The sequence below is a fragment of the Condylura cristata genome, unplaced genomic scaffold (genome assembly GCF_000260355.1).
Source record: "Condylura cristata isolate star-nosed mole 26May11 unplaced genomic scaffold, ConCri1.0 scaffold00012, whole genome shotgun sequence".
Classification (NCBI taxonomy): domain Eukaryota; kingdom Metazoa; phylum Chordata; class Mammalia; order Eulipotyphla; family Talpidae; genus Condylura; species Condylura cristata.
Genome location: NW_004567113.1, coordinates 9,066,125 through 9,088,606, shown reverse-complemented (window position 1 = coordinate 9,088,606; position 22,482 = coordinate 9,066,125). Strand labels below are relative to the sequence as shown.

At 37.5% G+C, this 22,482-nt stretch overlaps 1 protein-coding gene across 1 annotated transcript in view; it reads left to right on the top strand.

Moving 5' to 3' along the window:
* PKD2 (polycystic kidney disease 2 (autosomal dominant)) overlaps nucleotides 1-22,249 on the top strand; it is a 43,231-nt gene extending 20,982 nt beyond the window's left edge. The window contains exons 6-14 of the mRNA XM_012724252.1: nucleotides 3,450-3,617; nucleotides 7,590-7,771; nucleotides 8,805-8,925; nucleotides 11,462-11,560; nucleotides 14,148-14,269; nucleotides 15,001-15,118; nucleotides 16,145-16,308; nucleotides 20,516-20,663; nucleotides 21,012-22,249. Of these exons, the coding sequence (XP_012579706.1) occupies nucleotides 3,450-3,617; nucleotides 7,590-7,771; nucleotides 8,805-8,925; nucleotides 11,462-11,560; nucleotides 14,148-14,269; nucleotides 15,001-15,118; nucleotides 16,145-16,308; nucleotides 20,516-20,663; nucleotides 21,012-21,248 (1,359 nt within the window). The 3' untranslated portion in view covers nucleotides 21,249-22,249. The remainder of the gene's footprint in view (nucleotides 1-3,449; nucleotides 3,618-7,589; nucleotides 7,772-8,804; nucleotides 8,926-11,461; nucleotides 11,561-14,147; nucleotides 14,270-15,000; nucleotides 15,119-16,144; nucleotides 16,309-20,515; nucleotides 20,664-21,011) is intronic.
* The last annotated feature ends 233 nt before the right edge of the window (nucleotides 22,250-22,482 follow it).

Here is a 22,482-nt window from a genome sequence, read left to right as displayed (position 1 = left end):
TCCTGTCCTACCTCCTGCCTGCTGCTCCCCTCAGCAGTGTACTTCAATCAGTCCATCTCTTTTGTTCCCCCACTCTGTCTCAGGTGACTCCTATCATATGCCACACCTCTAGCCTGCATTCCAGTTCTTGTATGCATAAATAAATAAAATCATTAAAAAGAAAAAAAATAGGGTGTGGAACTCATCCCACCCTGATGCAGTAACAGGTGCATTCTTCTTTCACGATGGCCATGTGACATCGTGAGCACCGTTCCTTGTGGTCAACTCTTGGTCCCCTAATAATTCTCACCATATCCCTAATGAGCACAATTTCAAAAAAACTTCAGTGTTTAAGGAAACAGAAAGGTGATGATACTAGAAATAAATTTTAAAAATAGTTTTCATACTGCACAATGCAGAGGGCAGTCCATATACTTTCAAAATTATTCTAGAAAACAAATGTTTGAAACTCACCTGGGCAAACTGCTTTTCAGTTGATATGGATATAGTTATATTTAGGTCACTGAGAATAATGGTGAAAAAGTAAGGGTGATATTATGTTAAATAATAACAGCCTTCTTTTTTTACCAGATGTCTTCAATATCCACAAAAAGTAGTGAGTAGCATTCAGGTTTTTTTTTTTTTCACTTACTTGTGAAAACTGACAAAAGCCCTAATGTATTAATTTATAAATTGTGTGGGTACACTTGTAGAATAGGTACATTTAGAAAAATATACACAACAAATAATTAAAAATATTGAAATAAAAGAAAATACAAATAGAATTCTGATGCTTTCTTATCACTTGTCTAGATGTTTTAATATTTTCTCCCCACATTCCAATGAATTGTCTCTCTCTACTTTGGATATCACTGGAAAAAATAGCTGATGATATCAGGGAAATTAAAAGTAATTTCTTTGGCTCAGCACCCACAGAATTTTGCAAGTGTTTCTTTGAAAATTTGCTTCACTGTGCTAGTGTTCTTGTTTTTTTTTTTTTTTTAAGTCTTAGTACTGCCAAGACAACAATTCAGACAGTGTCTTTATAAGGAACAAGGAAGGGCTACGAGTCTCCTTTGAAACCTTTTCTGACCTGCTCCATTATGCCTTCCATCCTATGAAAGAGTCAAGAGTCCAAATTTGCTGAAGTCCACCTGAAACTTAAAAAGAAATGATATCCTAAATATTGCCCCTCTCTGGTGGCGCAGTGGGTTAAACTGCAGCATTGGAAGCTAGCCTCAGCCACTTAAGTGCAAGTTCGATCCCCAGCCCAGATGATCCACATGGCACAGCAGACCTCTCCTGTCTCGCTCTGTGCTCCCATCAGCAGTGTACTTCTTCAGTCTGCCTGTTCTGCTCCCCACTCTGTCTCTGGTGAATCTTCTCATTACCCCTGCACCTCTGGCCTGTACCCCAGTTCTGTATGTGTAAATAAATAAATTTTATAAAAAAGAAAGGATATTCTAAATATCAGTGTTTGTATCTTGGAATAACTTTGACATTATTTTCTCATTGACTCTGAAACCTACAGACTCACTTCAGTCACCTATTCTCCTAAGCAATAATCTTCAAAACCCTCAACAATTACTGAAAGGAGAAGACGTAGAAGAATTCTAAATGCAAAATGTTGTTGATTAGTAGGAGTCACAGCTATAAATGATTCATTTGTTTATTCAATAAATGTTTCCTGAGCATTTACTATGTGCCTGGCACTGCTCGAAGCTTTGGGGTTATAGGAATGAACAAAACTAGAGTCCCTGCTAAAAAGAATCCTACGTTAAGAAGGTGGTTCTCTCATAGCTAAAAGTGAGAATCCTGTAAGACTCAGGACTGACATAATCACCCAGGTTTTCAGAAAATTCTCTTTCCTCATATTTTTTTTCTTATTCCTTGTTTTTTTTTTTAATAGTCTCAAGGAAGTTTACTTATTAATATGATATTAATGCCGTATAAAGACCATGTATTTTTATAAATATTTGTCCTGGGCAGAACGAAAAAAGACTGTGTCTACTGACAGTTGGGTAAGGCATTATTGTTGGATTCGGTTAGTCAGCCCTTCCCTCTCAAGTGAAGTGTAGGAAAACATTTTCAGTGTATCCCAAAGAACTCAAAGAAAAATATTCCTACCACCAGAACAAAAATGTAAGATTAGTTCTGGAAATTTTTCTCAGAGAAGGAAGGAAGGTAATGAAGTTGCTTTTTCCACTTTAGTAGGCAGCCAGCAAGTCTACTGTGATAAGTTCCTCAGGCCGTGATCTGGATGGTGATCTCAGGAAAGGATAACGTAATGACCGGCCAGCCAAGATCATGGCATTTGCCACGTGATCTTGGATTTAGGTGCTGTGAGAGGGCAAGGTGGTTTTGGCTACCCACTGGCACTTTTACACATATACCTTAGTCCATGGTAATGTCTATGAGCAGCCTCCATGCCCATCATCTGGTTTTATAAGCCAGCAGCAAAGCAGGTGTGACAGTTGTGTGTCTTTGAGGTCCAGAAATAAGCACCTGGGAAACATCTGCCACATTTTTCACAGCAGTCCTCCTCATCCCCACTATTGTGTCTTTTCCTCAATTCTCCTTTTTAGTGTGTCTCAAGTTACCTTTCAACCCTTGTGGTCTGCGATGCCAACTATGTAGTAGTCTTTGTCTTATTTATTTATGTGTGTTTGTCTGGTCTGAACCAGCCACAAGTTTCTTGAGGATAGAGTTTTCGTTTTTTGTTTTTGTTTTTTTTAAAGATTTTTTTTGAAGATTAATTTATTTACACTGAACTGGGGTACAGGCCAGAGGTGTAGCGGGGTGAGCAGATTCACCAGAGTGGGGAGCAGAATAGGCAGATCACTGAGGGGAGCAGTGAGCAAGACAGGAGATGTCTGCTGCACCATGTGGGTCACCTCCCTGGCTGGGGATAGAACTCGTGTTGAGTATTTGCAGATAGCTTCAGAGTGCTGTGCTTAACCCATTGCGCCAGTAGGGAGGCCTGAGTTTATGTATTTTACTTATATTTGTTTCTCTTGATGTCTGCTATACCACTATGTACATAAGCATCCACTATGTATTTGTTGGGTAGAGGAAATTTGTTGTATAGCTAGAAATTGAAAAAAAAAAAAATCAGAGCGCAAGATGAGGCTAAGAAAGCAGAAGGGTAGATAGTAGTTTAAATGAGAATGGCAGGATAAAGCAGTTTTCCCTGCTGTATTTGTGTTACACAGTGGTATCTCTCTCGTGTTTGTGTGTGCCTGCACACAAAGCTCATTAAATTTCTATTCCCATCTAAGGAAGTACAAGCAATACATTGCTTTACCTGCTTTGTGACACTCACTATTTACATGAGTAACTTCTATGAATGTCTTTGAGGAAGTATAATGGTGGCCCCCAAAATTAATACACTGGTAAAAAAAAAAAAGTCATTTTAAGGTATTGTACATTGCCAAACCTCTGTAATAATATTTCAATTCTTTGTTCTCTAGCTATCAGTGATAGCTATAGGAATTAATATATACAGAACATCAAACGTGGAGGTGTTACAGCAGTTTCTGGAAGATCAAAATACTTTCCCCAACTTTGAGCATCTGGCATACTGGCAAATACAGTTCAACAATATAGCTGCTATCATTGTATTTTTTGTCTGGATTAAGGTAATTTATAAATTTCATATTTTAAATGTGTAGTACTATGTTTTCTTCTTCTTCTTAACATAAAACACAAAGTGGAGGACAACTGGAACTTGCTTTTGAAGCCAGATTCAAATAACCTGTCAAAGCTACGCACATCTTGCGAGTCAAGCAAAGTGGCAGGACCCCTGTGATCACTCCCTAGAGCTGTGCTATTTCTCTTGCTACCTGTGCTCCTGTAAGACCATCCTGCCAGCTAGCAGGGATAATGCTGAGTGAAACAATAAGAAAGAGAAACACCAGTGGTGTCACTAATATGTGGACTACAGAGAAACTACACTAAGAGTCAGGCAAAGAGAAATTTAAAAACTAACCCTTGAGAACTGACTCCTGAAGCACCAAGTCGGGGTTGGGGGGCTAAAAACAAAGAGAACAAAGCACAATGGACTATGGTGATGGACTGTTGGTGTTTGGTGGTGGATGGCAATACCTGATGAGGGTACCCAGTATTACCTCAATTAAAAATTAATTAATTAGAAAAAAAGGACTGCCCCTATAAGTTTTATTTTCAAAGTCTGGTAAGAGGGCTTTTTAATATTTAGCTGAACCTGGACCTGTTACTCTGACACCAGGACACATCATTTTCAGCTGCTATGAAGTGACCTGGTGAAGGAAAAGGAGCTATGAGAAAGAGTGTGAAGTTTGGGGGGGTGGAGAGGGGTGTAAGGAGCTTTGAAAATGATCGCTGGAAGGATTTCCTCTTTGCCAGGTAGAGATCATGGGGAAGTTTTACCTAGAACTGATTTGGCTTGGGACAGATGACTCTTCCAAATACTTCCTTAGCCATTCATTGCCTTTTCTTCCCTAGGCATAATATGCATTTCTGCATCTGAAACATTAGGACATTTCATAATCAATGAACTGAAGGTCTGGAGAGCAGGAAACCTCAGTCATTGTGAAATAGCTGCATACTTGTCAGGACCTCTGGTCCTTCCATTGTGCTACCCACACAGTAGCCAGCCCTAAGTGTCCTTGAAATTGAAGTTTAAGCTAATTAAAATTAAATGTAATTAACAATTCCTGTGTCATTCCAGCCCATTTTAAGTGCTTATTGTCTATGCATATGGATAGCAGTTACTGTACTAGACACTGGAAATAAGAACATAATCATCATCATGGAAACTTATTAAACAGCATTGTTCTAGAAAGTACAGACCAATAATTGTTTATCTTCCTGGATTCATATTCACACGTGGAAAGCCTGAAAGTTATCAGCGCTTATGCTCTTTCTCTCTCTCATCCTATTTTTTTCAATTACATGCTTATTTAGAAAAAGCCATCACTGAACACTAAACCTTTGTCATAAAACTAATTATAATCAAATTCTCATAGGAATAATGAGAATTATTTTAAGTAATGTTATAAAACTAAAAAAAAAAAAAAACAAACCAACTTTTGTTGTGGCCAGACACAAATTATAAAAGGTCTCTAGGTAAAAATCTAGAAATTTCTTTTTCATGTATACCTCAGGCTGGGTATTTGATTTAATGCCTTGCTTGTAAACATCTTGCTCCCAAAACTTTAAGAACCACTAAGTTCCTCAAAGTAGGAATTGAGACCCAATTTCTTTCTAATTTATCTCCCTAATGTTCTCCCACCAAGGATTCTAGTTAAGCTGCCTAAATTTTCATGCCTTCTGAGCTGTGAACTGCACGACCAGGGCAGCTGTTCTCTGTGTCTCTCCTACAAAAATGTTCAATATGACTTTGAAGTCAGACAGAGCTGGGTTCAAATGCTCACTCCAAGCTCTGCCTGACCCCTGAGATAGAACCACACTATTTGGATCATTTTGAAGTTTCAACACCATGTCACTGAACCCTCCTCACATACTTGATAGTAACAGTTAACATGCAATAAGGATTTCCTGGGTTGTTTTGTTTTGACATTAACTTTTCTTATTCCACTAGTCAGTTTAATTATCATTCAACTTGTTTCTACTGTAATTTAACCATCATGTGAAGTGGAAGCAGTATGAAGGCAGGAGCTTGGTTTTATTCATGCTGTTATCCCAGTGATATGGAAAATAAGGGCACTGAAACTGGCCAAGAACAGTGCCTGGATGGTTTACCGGTCACTGAGTTCTTCATCTGTGCACACAATTACAAGGCAACTCAGGTTCGGAGAACAACAACATAGGATTTATTTAACAAACAAGGGAAAACAAAGAGGCACCGAGGCCATAAGTGTCGTGTTATCTCACCCAAGGCAGTGTCCAGGGTTTTGAAGTCTTAAACAAAAGGCATCTAAGATGGCATCTTCCTGGCACTCAGGGACTGGAATATGCGGCAACCAGACAGTAGGTGGGGATCCAACACATGAAGACAGCAAGAGATGCAACAGGAGCTCCTCAGCAGAACTGCCAGGATGCCTCCGCATAGCAGACTCCCCCCTTTGGCGCTCCAATTCTAAGCTTGTTTTTATCTGGCTCTTAGTATAGTTGCTTTCTATCCCACATATTAGACAAATGGCACTGGAAACAGCAGCTACACAGCCGCAGTAGCACACAGCCAGACAACAGCCCACACTCATGCAGCTCAGTGAGGCCCCTGGTTCTGGAACTTCACCTTCCCATTCAGGTTGTAAAAGCAGAACAGCTGGGAACAGTTTCAGTCAGTTGGCTATCTGCAAAGCCTCTCTTTCCTCCTCTGAGGTTGACTGCTGGCAGCCTCCTTCTGTCCTTCAGAGGCCCATAATAGCCTTTTGGAACTTGGGTGCGGCAGGGGCAGGAATGGTTGACCCCTCAATTGCTGGATCCTGGAAGATGCTGAATCCTAGGGGCTACTTCTGCAGTCCCTTATATTTCCTATGAGAGCCTCCACGCCACTGATTCTTTGTCAGTATTTCACTTGGGCTATCCATCCTTACCTGCACCCCTCCAGGGCGCCACCTGTAACAGCCTTTGGCTCCAGCTCTGGGTTACAACAGCTCCTTGACTTCTCCCCTTAACACTCTGTTATTTGTATGTGTGCGTGCACGTAGGCGCTTGTTGGAGTTCCGTTCCTAAGGAAGTGTAAGCAATATATTGTTTTACCTGTTTTATGACTGTGCTCAACACTTGCCCCTTGTGTGAGTCAGACAAAGACTTTCCTGAACACTTTTGTGTAAGTATAATGGTGAACACTAGCATTAGCACAAGATAGGCTCAGGAATTGGCAAAGGCTAGGCACTCAGCAAGTACTTTTTGTATGAAGAAGTAGAAGGTGCTGGGTTTGGAAAAATCTTGAATAAAATATATATAACCTAAAACTTACCACTCAACCTTTAAAAAATATTTTCCTTTATTTTAAATTAAGTTTTTATTTTTAATAGAGTCAATATTTGGATACCCCTATCAGGTTATTACTACTTCAGTGCCCCAACCACCAAATCACCCCTATTCCACCAACATAGTCTGCTTTGTTTCCTGCCCTCTTTGTTCTTACCCCTCCGCCAACCCCCCTCCCGCACCCCCTTTGGCGCTCCAATTCTAAGCTTGTTTTTATCTGGCTCTTTGTTTAGTTGCTTTCTATCCCACATAATAGTGATACCAGTATTCATCTTTCTCCTTCTGACTTGTTTCACTTAGCATTATCCTGTATACAATTTAATGACACTACGTACATTCGCAGGTTGTACAATCATCACTATTATGCATTTCCAGAACTTTTCCATCATCCCAACTGAAACTGTATCCAGGAAACACTAACTCCCAATTTGTCACCCTCGTCCTTGAAGGAAATTCGTCTATGAATTTCCCTATTCTAGGAGTCTCAAGAAGTAGAATCACACAATAGTTGACTTTTTTCTTAGCATAATGTTTTCAAGGTTCTTCTGTATAGTAGAATGGATCAAAATAATCATTCTTTCCAAGGTTGAATTATATCCCATATTTCACAGGTTGTCTAAACCATATTTTGTTTACTCGTTTACCTGTTGATTTCTTCCCTCTCTCCTTAGCTTTTCAAGTTCATCAGCTTTAACAGGACCATGAGTCAGCTCTCTACAACCATGTCTCGGTGTGCCAAAGACCTCTTTGGCTTTGCTATTATGTTCTTCATTATTTTCTTAGCATATGCTCAGCTGGCATACCTTGTCTTTGGAACTCAGATTGATGACTTCAGTACCTTCCAAGAGTGTATGTAAGTATTGATGAAATTCAAAAGGAAAATTTCATCAGGGAGGTTACTGCCTTCTCAAAAATAGAGAAATGGTTTATTTTTAACAACCAAGTGTTTAAAAAAGTGAAAATTCATTCACTTTCCCAATAACATTGATCCACTTGTGCAAAGATGGAAATATGCCTGAAATGCTGATGCGTAAGCCAGTTCTAAAGTAGGAGAACTGTTAATCAACACTGTTTCAAAACCTTCTTGGCTCCAAATGTAGATGGTAGATTTTAAATGACAGTTGGACTATATTTTTATTCTGATTAAATATCATTGCCATATATTATAAACTTAAAGTTGTCTTCTAAGAGATAAAAACCATTTCTAAAATATCGGGGAAAACTTAACCAGTATAGAAATTTTCAGTTCTCAAAGATTATTAAAAACAAGCAGTAACCAGTGTTAGATTTCCAAGCCATTTAAAGAGTAGTTTGTTAGGAAAAAAAGGTCAATAGAATGGTGATCCTAATTAATGTTGCTGTTTGATAAAAGTCAGGGAGGAAAATGATTTTTCTGGTCAAGGTTCACCACTGACAGCACATATGCACCACTTTGAGTATACTGGATCTTTGGCCATCGACATTGGTTTTTCAAAAGAAATTACTTTTACCAGATTTTTAAATTCACATCCAGGGTGATAGTTGTGAAGGTTTACATTTAGCATCTTTAAATCAGATTATCTATTACATTCTTACAGCTGATAGCATTGTGTCATCTAATAATAGTTATTATATTTTTATATAATATAAATCAAATTTTATATTTTAATAAAATGGAAATAGCATTTAGCATGAATGCATATTTTACTCAGAGAGTTTATACTTCTCACTTATAGAAATAATGAGAGTTTTCCACAGGGACTGACAATTTCTAATTATTTGGCACCTCTTAACACTGATAAAAAGGTTGGACAATGTGAATGAAACCTTACTTAGGAAATGTTTTATCAATGACAGACATTTTTTGGTTTTGTATTGTGGTGTTGTGTTGTGTTTTGTTTTTATAGCTTCACTCAATTCCGTATCATTTTGGGTGATATCAACTTCGCAGAGATTGAGGAAGCTAATCGAGTTTTGGGACCAATTTATTTTACTACATTTGTGTTCTTTATGTTCTTCATCCTTTTGGTATGTACACTTTTATTTAGCAGGAAGGTGATTTGAACTTCAGGGGTCACCTTCTGCCCTTTTCTCTCCCACTCTATTCTCTATCATTTTTTTAATGATCATGGAAATAGGGAAAATGTCGATATTAGGAAACACATTTTCTTTCTTCTCATTGATTCACAGTATTAAGCTTTTATCATAAATGTACCATTTATCCATATTTATGTGTCTGTTTAATATAAAACACATCAAATGTAAGATTATGAAGTCAACTAAAAGAGTACTCTGCCTAAAAAATAAAATACTCATACATTTTTTTAACACAAATGTCAGCACTTTCGTGATCACTTGCTAGCAGGACTTAACATTTCTCTCTTCTCTTTAAAATATAGGAAGTGACAAAACAAATTAGGTCCAAGATGTCAAGAATAATACTTGAGTGATTTATTGCTTATTAGAATTAAGATATGATAGTTTAACTTATTCATATTTAACATAGAAACTACCTAACTTTAATATTTTAACATAAAATTAAATCTAACAATGAATCAAAATTACTTTGGAAATTATTTTCAAAAATAATTTTTTTGATTCCCTTGATTGGGTACAAATTACCATTTTTAACATTTGGAACTCAATATTAAGATTCTTTTAAGGTATTTTGTTTTTACCTTAACATCAGTACATTTAGTTTCAGCTAGGCAGTTGGTATTTTTCATCTATACTTAAGGTCTAAACTTTAAACACCCCTTTGCCTAGCATTAAAGACATCCTTTATATCAGCTATCATCTTAAGAAAACAACAAAATGGTTTTCATTTTCAGTAAGTTTAATAAAGATCCTTTGCTAAGGTTAAATAAATCATTGTAATTATCTCCCAAGTTGGTCCAGGTATGTGGTAGTTAAGTCTATGGCACTGATACCAGATGTACTTTTGTTTCTTCTTTAAAGATTTATTTATTTATGCATACAAGAACTGAAGTACAGGCCAGAGGTGTGGGTGGTGAGAGGATTCACCAGAGACAGAGTGGGAAACAGAACGGACAGATCTACTGTTCTGTCTGAGGATCAGAACAGGCAGATGTACTGAACTACACTGCTGAGAGGAGCAGTTGGCAGCTCAGGAGAGGTCTGCCATGCCATGTGGGTCAGCTCCCAGGCTGAGAATTGAACTCCTGCTGCAATGACTGCTGCCTTTTAACCCATTGCACCATCAAGGAGAACCCAATACCAGATGTATTTTTAGTAGCGTTGAAAGAGTCAGGAGTACCAAGAAGTTTGTGTTTGTCTTGCTCAACAAAACTGTTATGATTAATTTTAACCTTCAATTTCTGGAATTTCTTCATCCTATCATAAGTTAAAGGAGAAAAAAATAAAATAACAAAGGGAAGAGTAAGCCTTGTTCCTCTCAGACACTAACAGTACCTTGGATCCTGTAGCAGCTGCATCTCTATTCAAAAACCAAACAACCAGGACTTGAGAGTTCTGTAACAGGCCCCCCTGGACTCTGGGCCACCTCAATTTTCTTTTCTTTTTTTTAATTGTATTTTTTATTGAGGCAACATTCGATGAAGGCAAGTTCTATTGCCATTTAAACAGTATTCAACTCTTATTTCCTCTCACTTTATTTTTTTACGATTTATTTATTTATGCATACAGAACTGGGGCGCAGTCCAGAGGTGCAGGGGGGTGAGAGGCTTCACCAGAGACAGAGTGGGGAGCAGAGCAGGCAGATTGACGAAATACACTGCTGAGGGGAGTAGAGGGGGGTACAGGAGAGGTCTGCCGGGCCACCTCAGTTTTCTTCGCATGTCAGTCTGTTAAATAAGGGTACAATGGTCTCGGTTTGAAATGCTCTGCCCTGGCCTTGCCCGTTGTTTGGTAGCTGGTGGCACCTACTAAACTATTCAGTCATCTTAGCGAATCACTCAGTAGAACATAGTGAGATCTTCGTTTTTATCTTTACAATTAAATCTTTTTTGAACTATAAAAAAATGAATTGTTCTCTCCACAACCCTCACAAAAAAAGGGGCGGCTACTGGCATACCAACTTCCTTTGTAGAAAAAGACAAGCCAGACTCAGGGGTGGCCGCCCTGGCTAAGGTGACTGCCGGGTGTTGGCTCTAGGAATAAATTTAATAAAAATATGAAATTTGACTAATGGAGTATTGAAATTTGAAGAGCTGCTTATAGAGTTCCATACCCTTAAGTGATTTATGTCAAATGAAAAAAATAAAGGGAAGTAAAAATAATCCCACTATTCACAAATTGGTTGTATTTCATTTGTGTCTCTTTTTGCAAAGTTATGACAACATATGGTTTTATAAGCAAATCTATGTCCTGCATTTTCCTTTGCATAATTTAATGGAAAAAACAATTTTTCCAAAGAATATGCTAGCAAAACTATTAATTTATGACTTCTCAAACCCTTGGGTTATTTAACAAAAAAAAAAAAAAAAAAAAAAGATGAGCTAAAAGGCATGTATAGTGTAATTGATTGATGTTTATAAAATATATTTAGATTTTTTCCTTAACCTCTGTGTTTGATTTATAACAGAATATGTTTTTGGCCATCATCAATGACACTTACTCTGAAGTTAAATCTGATCTGGCCCAACAGAAAGCTGAAATGGAACTCTCAGATCTTATCAGAAAGGTATGATAAGTTCTAATTCTCAGACTTGTTTCATTTGCTACATAAACTGAACCATATTTTAGCCAGATTCCCAAATCAACATTGATCATTAAAATAAAGAGCAAGATACTATATTTCAGAAATAATTTGAATGTTCTTTTAGAATTAAAGATAAATATACTGCTAGCTTGAATTGAAATAATGGGAGTACTTTAATACCCTAGAATTCTTTTTTTGAAAGACTTATTTATTTATGCATACAGAACTGGGGTATAGGCCAAAGGTGCAGGAGGGGTGAGAAGATTCACCAGAGACAGAGTGGGGAGCAGAACAGGCAGATCAATGAAGTGCATTGCTGAGGGGAGCAGCGGGCAGGTCAGGAGAGGTCCTCCATGCTATGTGGGTCACCTCCTGGGCAGGGATCTAACTCATGCTAAAGTGACTATGGCTAACTTCATAGTGCTGCGCTTAACCCATTATGCCACCAGGCAGGACCCAATATCCTATAATTCTTAATTATCTCTCAACTCTAAAGACCTGAGTTGCTTCCCTCTCCCCCCCCCCCTTTTTTCATTCTGATGGTTCCTCTAATTGGCTCACATTTCCTAATCCAGACTTCAGAATAAACTAGAAGGAAATAGTATGAGTTCATTTTTACTTCTATTTGAATTGCTATTTTGAAAAAGAAAAGACTATACTATAAACCATGTACATATTATTCCAATTAAACAATAATAATTGTAAAAGAGAGAAGAAGCTATAGAGGCAAATATTTTCTAGTTCATATTTTACTGGCCCTTGAACTTCCATGGAAGTTTTAAAATAGCCAGAGGAAAAGGTATCTGGATTAAGACCAGTCCTAAATCCTGAGAACTTTCACTTTGTACCTTCTCAGGAAATGTTTCATTGTTCACTTGAAGGGCAGGACAGGAAAGTTGGGCAGCTTTGTTCTCAATATGACTTCTTTATTTGGTTTGAAGCAACAAATACTAAAATCTAAAGTGCACAGTTTGTTCCCTAACATCATTTTACTAAGCATCAGTGACTCCTTGTCTGTACAATGTTGTCTGTGAATCACATTGTAATAAAGAACAAAGTCTCTTGGAAGAAGACCTAAGATTTTTGTTATCCTGGGTTTTGTACAGTTGGGTTACATATTAGGAAATCTTTAGTGGCTATACAAGTACTCCTCCACAAATTTGAGTTAACATCTGGTTCTCAATACTGTTCAAATTTCTGTTATCACATGTATGTTAAACTGAGTATTAATTGTGAGCATAAAGGGAAAACTTAACTACTGGCCTAAATTTAGAAATAATTATATAATAGTAGATGTGCATTATAACCAGTGCTTAAGGTCAAATTCTAATGTATTTGGTTACTGAGCATCTTCTATTCAGTTCATGCACAAAACTTTAGTCTTCTTGTTTCTGAGCGATAAACCGATATAACAGTTTACAAAAATGTATAATTGAAAGAAACGATTAGTCCAAAGAAATAAAGAATGGTCATGCTGGAAATGAACTTGAAAAAAAAAAAAAAGTGTTGAATGGCGTTATAGGAGAAATAGCAGGCTCAAGACTGTTGATATTTCTGCCATTAGCCATTATTTTGGTGGAGATGCAGGTTTTAGAGCCTAGTGAAGGCAAGTGTATCAACATAAACGAGGAAGTGATTATGATGAAAAGAATGACAATCTCAGTGAAACAATGCAAATGAATAACTTCCCACTAAAGGAAATCTTACAGCTATTTCATAACATTGAATGTAAAATACTGAAAATTAATCCATATTAAGAAAGAACTATGACAACTCACCAAAAGATAGAAAAATTACTCGTTGCATGTGATTACTTACTCAACAAGTAAGGCATCAAGCTTCTCTGGATAAAGGTTTTATAAAAAAAAAAAACCACCTTAATTTGCAATGTTTCTAATGTGTTAAATATCAGTGTACTAAATATTTATTTGAATATTTTTTATATTCCTCTGTATAGTTGTAGTGAATATTAAGAAAGCTTTCAGTGAATTGAAAATTTCACAGTTCACAATCATAATTTTTCCCCACTGATTATTAGCATCACTTTGTACAGTTTGAATTTGTGTAACCATATTTACAGCCCATGTAAAGCAACTGCCTGTAGTTTATTGGTAAAACATTTTCATCCACATTTCATTGGAATTTTTTTAACATACTTGGCATGTGTAAGGAAATGACTGAGCATGAGCTCAGTAAAATAAACATTAATAAAATTATAATACTAATAGCAAATAATCCATAATGTAAGTTTCTCTATTCAGAAAAACTGTTCCACATTGAAGAGGCAGAGAGCTATGGAACCTAATAATAATAATCATTTTTATAACCTGAACTTGAACATACATATGAGCAAAAGGTCCTGAGTCCTTGAAGGGCTGACACTTTCTATAGATCTCTTCCAAGAGGATATATTATTCATCCACTTGAATCATACTCGAGTGATCAATTTATGTCAGACACTGTTCTGGTCACATTACAGAGCAGGGTTTTACATTAGCTACTTTGATAAATGAAACATAAAGCAGATGTGAGAAGAGAATTCATTAAACCCAGTCTTTTCTTTTGACAGGGCTACCATAAAGCCTTGGTCAAACTAAAACTGAAAAAAAATACTGTGGATGATATTTCCGAGAGTCTGCGGCAAGGGGAAGGCAAGTTAAATTTTGACGAACTTCGACAAGATCTCAAAGGGTAAGAATTGCATTTCCTGAGCCATGGGAATGTCCTCATGTAAAGATAAATTCTCGGTGATAGGGGGTTTCTGGTCCAAGTACTCAGGGACACTTTTTTTTTTTTTTTGTAAAGAAAAACCCAGATTTTTATTTTTTTTCACGACATTATTTATTTAACTGTGTATATTTAACATCATCGCTCATTCTTGTACAGCACTGGCTTTCTCCCCTCAGGTCTAGTTCCCTTAGAATTCCCACCACCAGTTCGCCCATGCCTTGCACCATAACCACCCCGGAACACATTTTTTTTTTTTTTTTTTTTAAAGATTTATTTATTTATTCATACAGAACTGGGGTACAGGCCAGAGGCTCAGGGGCGGTGAGAGGCTTCACCAGAGACAGAGTGGGGAACAGAACAGGCAGATGGACGAAGTACACTGCTGAGGGGAGCAGCGGGCGGGCCAGGAGAGGTCTGGCTCGCCATGTGGTCTCCTCCGGGGCAGGCGGCAGGCGGGAATCGAACTCATGCGGAAGTGGCTTCAGATTCTCAGTGCTGCGCTTTAACCCGCTGCGCCACCAGGGAGGGCCCCGGAACACATTTTTTCCAGAAGAGGAATCCTGGGGACAATATTGCAGTCAGAGCCCTGGTTCCAGGCTGCCTTTCTCCTCTCCTCCGCATAGCGATGACTTTGTGTTCTGGTGGGACCAGAGGCATGAATGAGTTAATCCGTAACCTCTCAATAATTTCAGGAAGGGCCACACTGATGCAGAGATTGAGGCGATATTCACAAAGTATGACCAGGATGGAGACCAAGAACTAACTGAACATGAACATCAGCAGATGAGAGACGACTTGGAAAAAGAGAGGGTGGGTGTAGTTTTGAAGAACATGTTTAAATTGATTCGGCGCCTTCAGTGTTTCAAACACTGTACTTACCAGTGGGTTATCAGTGTTTGCACTAACTCCTTCTCTGTATGTGTGTGTGTGTGCGCGTGTATGTATCTATTTGTTTATTAGTACCCTGCTTATTCTGGAAAGGATATACATAACACAATGATGTAATTTAGTTTAGCTTAAATGTAAGAAAAATCAAAGTGAAACAAAACCTAAACTTTGAATGAAGCTAAAAAATGCATACCATAAACCTACATATGCTCATTAAGATTGAGCTACACAGATTTGGTTGTAAGCTGGTAATCAACATCAGAGAAGTCTGAGTAGTTATGCAATACACAATGTCCATAAGAATGGGAAGAAATTTCTCAGAAAAGTTGCTCTTCAACAATTATTATGAAATAAAGCTAAGAGTTGCCTTCTATTTGAAAACTTATGAAACAATTAAGAGTCAACTTTCATGAGTTTTTATCATCAGAAATAACTAAAAGCTTTAATATAAACTTAAAATATAAATGATTAAACATTCATAATCATTGGGATAGAGAAGGAAAATTGACAAACCTCAGTTACTCCTAAGCTCTCCCCACAGAAAACAGCGGTAGATGAGAAACATTACTGGTGAAAGTGAAATGCAAACAAGAAGATAACCAGTAAAATTTTCACCAGATTATTTTAGTCAAAATTCTTTACTGTTAAATCCTTCCTACTTTGAAACTATTAAATGTGTGATTCTATGAAAATATAATATTTCTTTGTTTACTTTTTTTTTTGCTTTGTGGTGTTTTTAATATTCTTTCACATGCAAACAAAATGTTCACAACTCATTAAAATCTGTTTTGAAAATTTGCCAAGCTGTGATATGGAAAAGTGTGGGAATCACAGTTTGGTATTAACCACAAAAATGTCCTACTAATAGCACACATCTTTTTCCTTTTTGCTCAAGCCTGTGGGATCTGGGTGTTCCTGTCCCCCACTTACTGACCTCATGTTCTTCAGGAGGACCTGGACTTCGATCACAGCTCATTACCACGTCCCATGAGCAGCCGAAGCTTCCCCAGAAGTCTGGATGACTCTGAGGAGGATGACGATGAAGACAGTGGGCATAGCTCCAGAAGAAGAGGCAGCATCTCCAGTGGGGTTTCTTACGAAGAGTTTCAAGTGTAAGTGTAAATGAGCTGGCAGAATCTGGGCTGATAAGAGTCCTTAAGAGGCCAAGCAATTTCCCCCACCTGTCTCAATTCAATCCTTTCTGTCCACTAGTGGCAAAAAATCATTAGTTCTTTTTTTTATAATTTATTGCTTATTTCTCTTTATGAAATAATATATTCATTATGTAAAAAATGACAAAGAAAGAAAAGTAAAAGGTAACACTAAAATCTCATATTCACACCAACCAAAAATGTCAATTTACATTTTGGTGTTTCTCTCTCCATTTGTATGTTTTTTGTTTTTTTTTTAACGTGTTTTTGTGGTCTGGCACATTCATGGTATGTCCTGAAGAATATTCTACATGCATTTGGAAAGAAACTATGTTTTGCTGTTGTTGAGTGGTCTGTAGCAGTTTATTATACCTGGTTGGTTATAGTGCTACTCATTTCTCCTGTTTATTTTTCTGCCAGTTCTATCTACTGTTTAAATGTTAATTGACACAGTGGGATATTCAAGTGTCTCACTATTTTTATTATATTATCAATGTATTCATTTCTGTTTGCGAACTCTTGTTTTCCCTGTTTCTCTTGTTAGCAATGATTTTTCTCAGTTTCTGGGATTCTTTTTATATCACCTTTATTTCTTCATGAAGACAGCTGTTAATCTGAGGTTTTCATGTTTTTATTTTTCTGAGGTTTTTATTTTTCCCTTGCTACTTCCAAGATTTTATCTTTTTCATCATCTTTCAATATTTTTACTCCAGTGTGTCTAATCTCTTAGCATTTTTCCTACCTGGTTTCATTAAGCATCTTGATTGCATAATGTTTTCATCAAGTTTGGGAAGTTTTCCACCATTATTTTTATTAAAAGACTGTTTTCTCTCTTCTCTCCTGGGACTCCCATCATGCATATGTTGGGATGCTTACTATAATAATATCCAACATACTCCAATGTTCTGTTCATTTTTCTTTATTTCTTTTTTATCTCCAGTATGCTTTTGTTGTGCAAGTTCAATTGTACTATTTAAATTCTCTAATGACTTTTCATTTCATTTTTGTACTTTTGAACTCCAAATTTCTCTTTGCTTCTTTTAGCAATCTCACTTTCCTAGTAGATATTCTCTATTTGATAAATGTCATCATGTTATAGGGCAGCTCAATTCTGTTAGAGGACAGGGAGAGAGGGACACCCCTGAAGCCCCAAAACCTGCCTGTTCTAAGTGGGTTCTGCCATCCGCCGCAACAAGACAAAACATATAAAGCTTTAATGAAAAGTGACTTTAATACAGTGAATATACAATATGGAACACAAAGAATATAACTTCTAAAACACCTGAAGTTACCCATCCCCTCCTGGGCAAAAGTCAACCCAAAAGGGATTGGCCCAAAGCAAGGCCTGAAAGCCTGCCACAAGACTAAAGCACCTTCTGGCCAGGACCCATGGAAAAGGGTCAGAAATGGCCAGACAAATCTGGGAGGAAAAGAGCAAAATCAAAATCAATATAAACACTGTCATAGTCACCTCCCTACAGGTCTCTCACCCACATCTGCCTTAACCACTCCAGGAAACAAGCCTGGTTTCTTCATCATATGCTTGCTGCTCCATGTGGCTTCCTCAGGTCTCCGTCTTTTTCTCCATCTGGCCTCCGTTCTGGATCCCTTGTGCTCCTTCTATATTCCCTCCTGTAACTCCTATGTGAAGCACTATTTTGAGGTGCCACTAGCCTTCTTTCTTGTCTCCTGTCATTATATCGCCTCCTGTTGCCCTGCAGTCTGGGACAATCATACCATTATTTTTGAAGCACAAGTTCTTAATTTTTTAAATATAATTATAATGAGTACTTTGAAATTTTTGTCTACTAAGTCTACCTGGGATCTCCAAAGACAGATTCTATTGGTTGATTTTTTTTATTATTGTGACTGGATCACATTTTCCTGCTGTGTGGTTTGTTTTTTTTTTCCTTGTCTCAGAATTTTTTGATGAAAACAAGAGATTTAACTAATTTATTGTTGCAGTTCTGAGTCCCTCCCCTTCAGGTCTTATTTTTGCTGCTGTTTGCATATTTGCATATTTGTTTGCTTCCCCCACAAGGTGAAACCTCTGGTGTTGTTTCTCAAAGGGCACACCTCTGGCCACATTACATCTGGGTAAACAGTGGTTTTCATATTACTTCCACCTCTTAGGGTTCCACTAATTGCTCACTGGTTCATCTACTGTTTATGATAATACCTCAGGATATAAACTCCATAAACAGCTTTGATCCAGTTAAACTTGGTCTCTTTGCATTTGTTTTTGAGGCTAATCTTTAGCTGTCTGTTTCCCTAGTTCTTTCTAGTAAACCAGCTAGTAAACAATTTAATTAGTGGATCTTCTGTAACAACCAGCTTACTTTTAAGTGCGTGTCACCACAAAATCACAATCTCCATTGTATTCAAGAGCACTCTTGTGTTTACATTTCCCCAAACCTTGTTCCAAATAAAGCCTCCCCTGAGGCAAAGTCTCTATTCCACTGCTCTAGAGCTAGGGGCAAGGACAGTGGCCCTGGTCTCTCAGAGTGACACACCCCTGACGCTTGAGAAAGCCAGGGTTGGCAACCTGTCCTCCTCAGCTTGACTCTGCTGCCATGGAATCGCCACCCTTCAATTTGAGTAGAGAAGGAGGGCCTTGTACCTGTCAGCCACTGTTGCCTAAATTTGAACCTCTTCAATGTGGTGTTGGGAGTGGAGGCATAGGAAATAGAAATGCTGGCACTCTGCCCTTCCTTGACATAGCTCTGGATAAGGAACTGAGGGAAGAGGAAGCTCTGTGTTCTTTGTGCCACACAGACACATATACACATTCACGCACATTCCACAGTGTCGTTTACATCACATCAAGCTGGAATACAGGAGAGAGGGAACCAATTATGGCTCATATGTCACAGATTCTTACTCCTCTGACTGAAATTCAGTCACTTCTTTTAAATAAGTACTTTTTTTTTTCTTTTAGGATTTAGTTATTTATGCACACAAGAACAGAGATATAGGCCAGAGGTGCAGGGTTGAGAGGACTCACCAGAGACAGAGTGGAGAGCTGAGCAGGTAGATCTACTGAAACACACTGCTGAGGGGAGCAGCGGGCAGGTCAGGAGAGGTCTACTGCGCCATCTGGGTCAACTTCCTGGCTGGAGATAAAACTCGTGCTGCAGTTGGCTGTTGATAGCTTCATAGTGCTGGGCTTTAACCCATTGAACAGTCATCAGGGAGGACCCTAAATAAGTTATTAATTTTTGACTGTATGTCCTTAAGAATACTTTTAAAAATAATTTTTGTTAAATAATTTTCAATTGTTACAGTTGTTTCACTGGAAAAGTACCTATAGCGACCTTGTGCCACCATTCTAAAGTTTTATCGTTTTTTAAATGTTTGCATAGCAGTTTGTTTATTCAAAATAAAAATGTATAACTATTAGTATACTATTATCTGATTGCTTTATCAATATATTTTGAACATCATTTTATTTCACTATTCTCTTGCAGTATAATTTTGATATCTCCTTAGAATTCCATAGTATAAATAAATAAAAGTAGTTTAATCACTAGTTTTATTGAAACCATTTTCAGTGACCCCCTATATTAAGCGCCGCTCTAATTAATATCTTTGTAGCCAGAAATTACAGATGTACTTATTTCCTTTAGAAAATTTTCCATGAAAAATGGAAATATTTGAATAAAAGGAAAGGCATATGTTTTTAAGACTTCTGATATGATGCCAAAAAAATTATAGCAGTGAACACTCCCGCCAGCAATGTATGAAAGTTTACCTCTAAAGTTGGAGACTATTTAGTGTTTACTTTTCTCCCCGCCACCTTCCATGTTCCATCTACTGAAGGAACCTTGTGCTGAAAGTCAATTTCATATAATATTGAGACTTTTTTTATGTACCATTGATTTGTAATACAACATAAATCTCAGGAGAACAGCTACACACCTCCATAAATGCATGCACCACCACCAAAGTTCTGATACCTTTCATCACTATCCGACAACTGATCCATCCCTTCGACCTATTTATCTCCCCATCCTCCCTTTCCCACTCACCATACTCTTCCCTTCTGGTAACCACCACTGTTTTTGTTGTTGTTCGATTGTCATACTGGTGAAGAATAATAACATAGTCCTGTTTTCACAAGATAGTAGGACACAAGATAATTTTACCCTCTTAATTGTGGTTTCCACAGTCTGGTGAGAAGAGTAGACAGGATGGAGCACTCTATCGGCAGCATTGTGTCCAAGATTGATGCGGTGATTGTGAAGCTGGAAATTATGGAACGAGCCAAACTGAAGAGGAGGGAGGTGCTGGGAAGGCTGCTGGATGGAGTGGCTGAAGTAAGTGGTCGTGGGGCAGAAAAATACTCTGATTCTACTAAACACTGGGGAGTCATATTTGTAATCCTTAGTCAGAGATATTTCTGTTTCTCCATAACTGCAAATTATTACAGATTCAATAATTTTCTTAGTTCTCCACACACCAGTGACTCTAACTTCATTGCACTGTACAATTAGGCAAAAAAGTTATTCAGTGACTCTGAGAATTGCTATTATATACTTAAAATCTCCAACCTTCCCTAATAACAGGCAGACTCTTTGGTTCCCAAATTTCCTAAGGCAGTTTTGAAGTGCAAGAGTATGTATCATCCTGCCCCCCAACATCCTGGTTTCTTTTTTCTTTATTAGGATGAAAGATTAGGTCGTGACAGTGAAATCCACAGGGAGCAGATGGAGCGGCTAGTGCGGGAAGAGTTGGAACGTTGGGAATCTGATGATGCAGCTTCCCACATGAATCATGGTTTAGGCACACCATTGGGACCAACTGGTCAACCTCGCCCCAGAAGCTCCCGCCCGTCTTCCTCCCAATCTACAGAAGGAATGGAATGTGGAAATGGAAATGGTAGTTCCAATCTCCATGTTTAGGACATGTACTTGTACATGAGTTCCTAAGACCAAGAAGATGGCTCTCTTGAGTTGCCATACTAGTACACTATTTTTTGTGCCCTGACTACCATACGATGCTGGTCTTTGTGACCAGTTATTAATTCTTGTGCACTTTAATTTATTTTAGGTAAATTTTGTCCGTGAATCAAAGGAGTTTTTTTTTTTTTCTTTTTCTCATATAGGAGATGTGGTGTAAATATTGAGGAACAATTTCATTGTAGAATTATATTGAGTGGTATGCCCACTCGCTACCATGCCTGAGCCCTCTCAGTTGACAATGAAGTGGCCTTTTAAGCTAGAAGAGAACTATAAAAAGGCTTCTGAGTTTGATTTCCAATTACCTAAATCAGTATTGTCATTTTTTGCTCACCGTGTGAAGAGAAAGTAGGGGCCTTCTATTCCACTCAGGCTTAACTCATGGGAGTAATACATCACTTTCTTTTAAGAAAGGAGACATTTCAACTACCTTCCTGGGGTAAACTTTTCTAAAAAGTGAGCTGGAAAAGTACTCCAATCGTAGAATGTGTATGTAGTCATTATGCTAGAATTTGTATGGCTGGTTAAGATTAATGTTGAATAGTATTCTTTTTGTTATTTTATCATAGCTAGTGTCTTTGGGACTGACCATAATTCTTACTCTATTTTGACTCTTATCTGCCACATGAAAGCACCGAAGGTCCATTATGGGCCAAAGTGTCATTTCTAACAATATCATATGAAAATTAAAAGAAGTTCAATCACCAAGTTTAATTTTCTCTAGTAGTAAGTTTAGTATGAAAATGCATCCATTTGATATTTTCCCATGTGTTTTAATTTATTTGTAATCAATCTAAGAAGGACCGATTTACTCAAATTTTTTTAGTATATACAGAAAATTTAAATTAGTGAATATGCTCATTTTCAACAAACTTTCAGTGTTGAAACTCATATGAAAATATGTAAAACTAAAGTTTGAATCTCATGCTTTTTTTTTTTTTAAAGAAACAATAGAACTCAAAAACTCTTGACCTGTATTTCAAAACTAGAATTTTTAATTTCTGTGGAGCTCAATTTCATGAAAAGGAGGTTTTGATATTGAAAATTCATCCCTTTTTTAAAGGTATCTGTTTGAATTTGCAACATTAAAGACCCTATTACAGTGGGTCTTTAAAAGTTTATGGGGAAGAAATCTATTTTTTAATAAAAAGTAAAAATTAATTTTTCAATTCAGGAA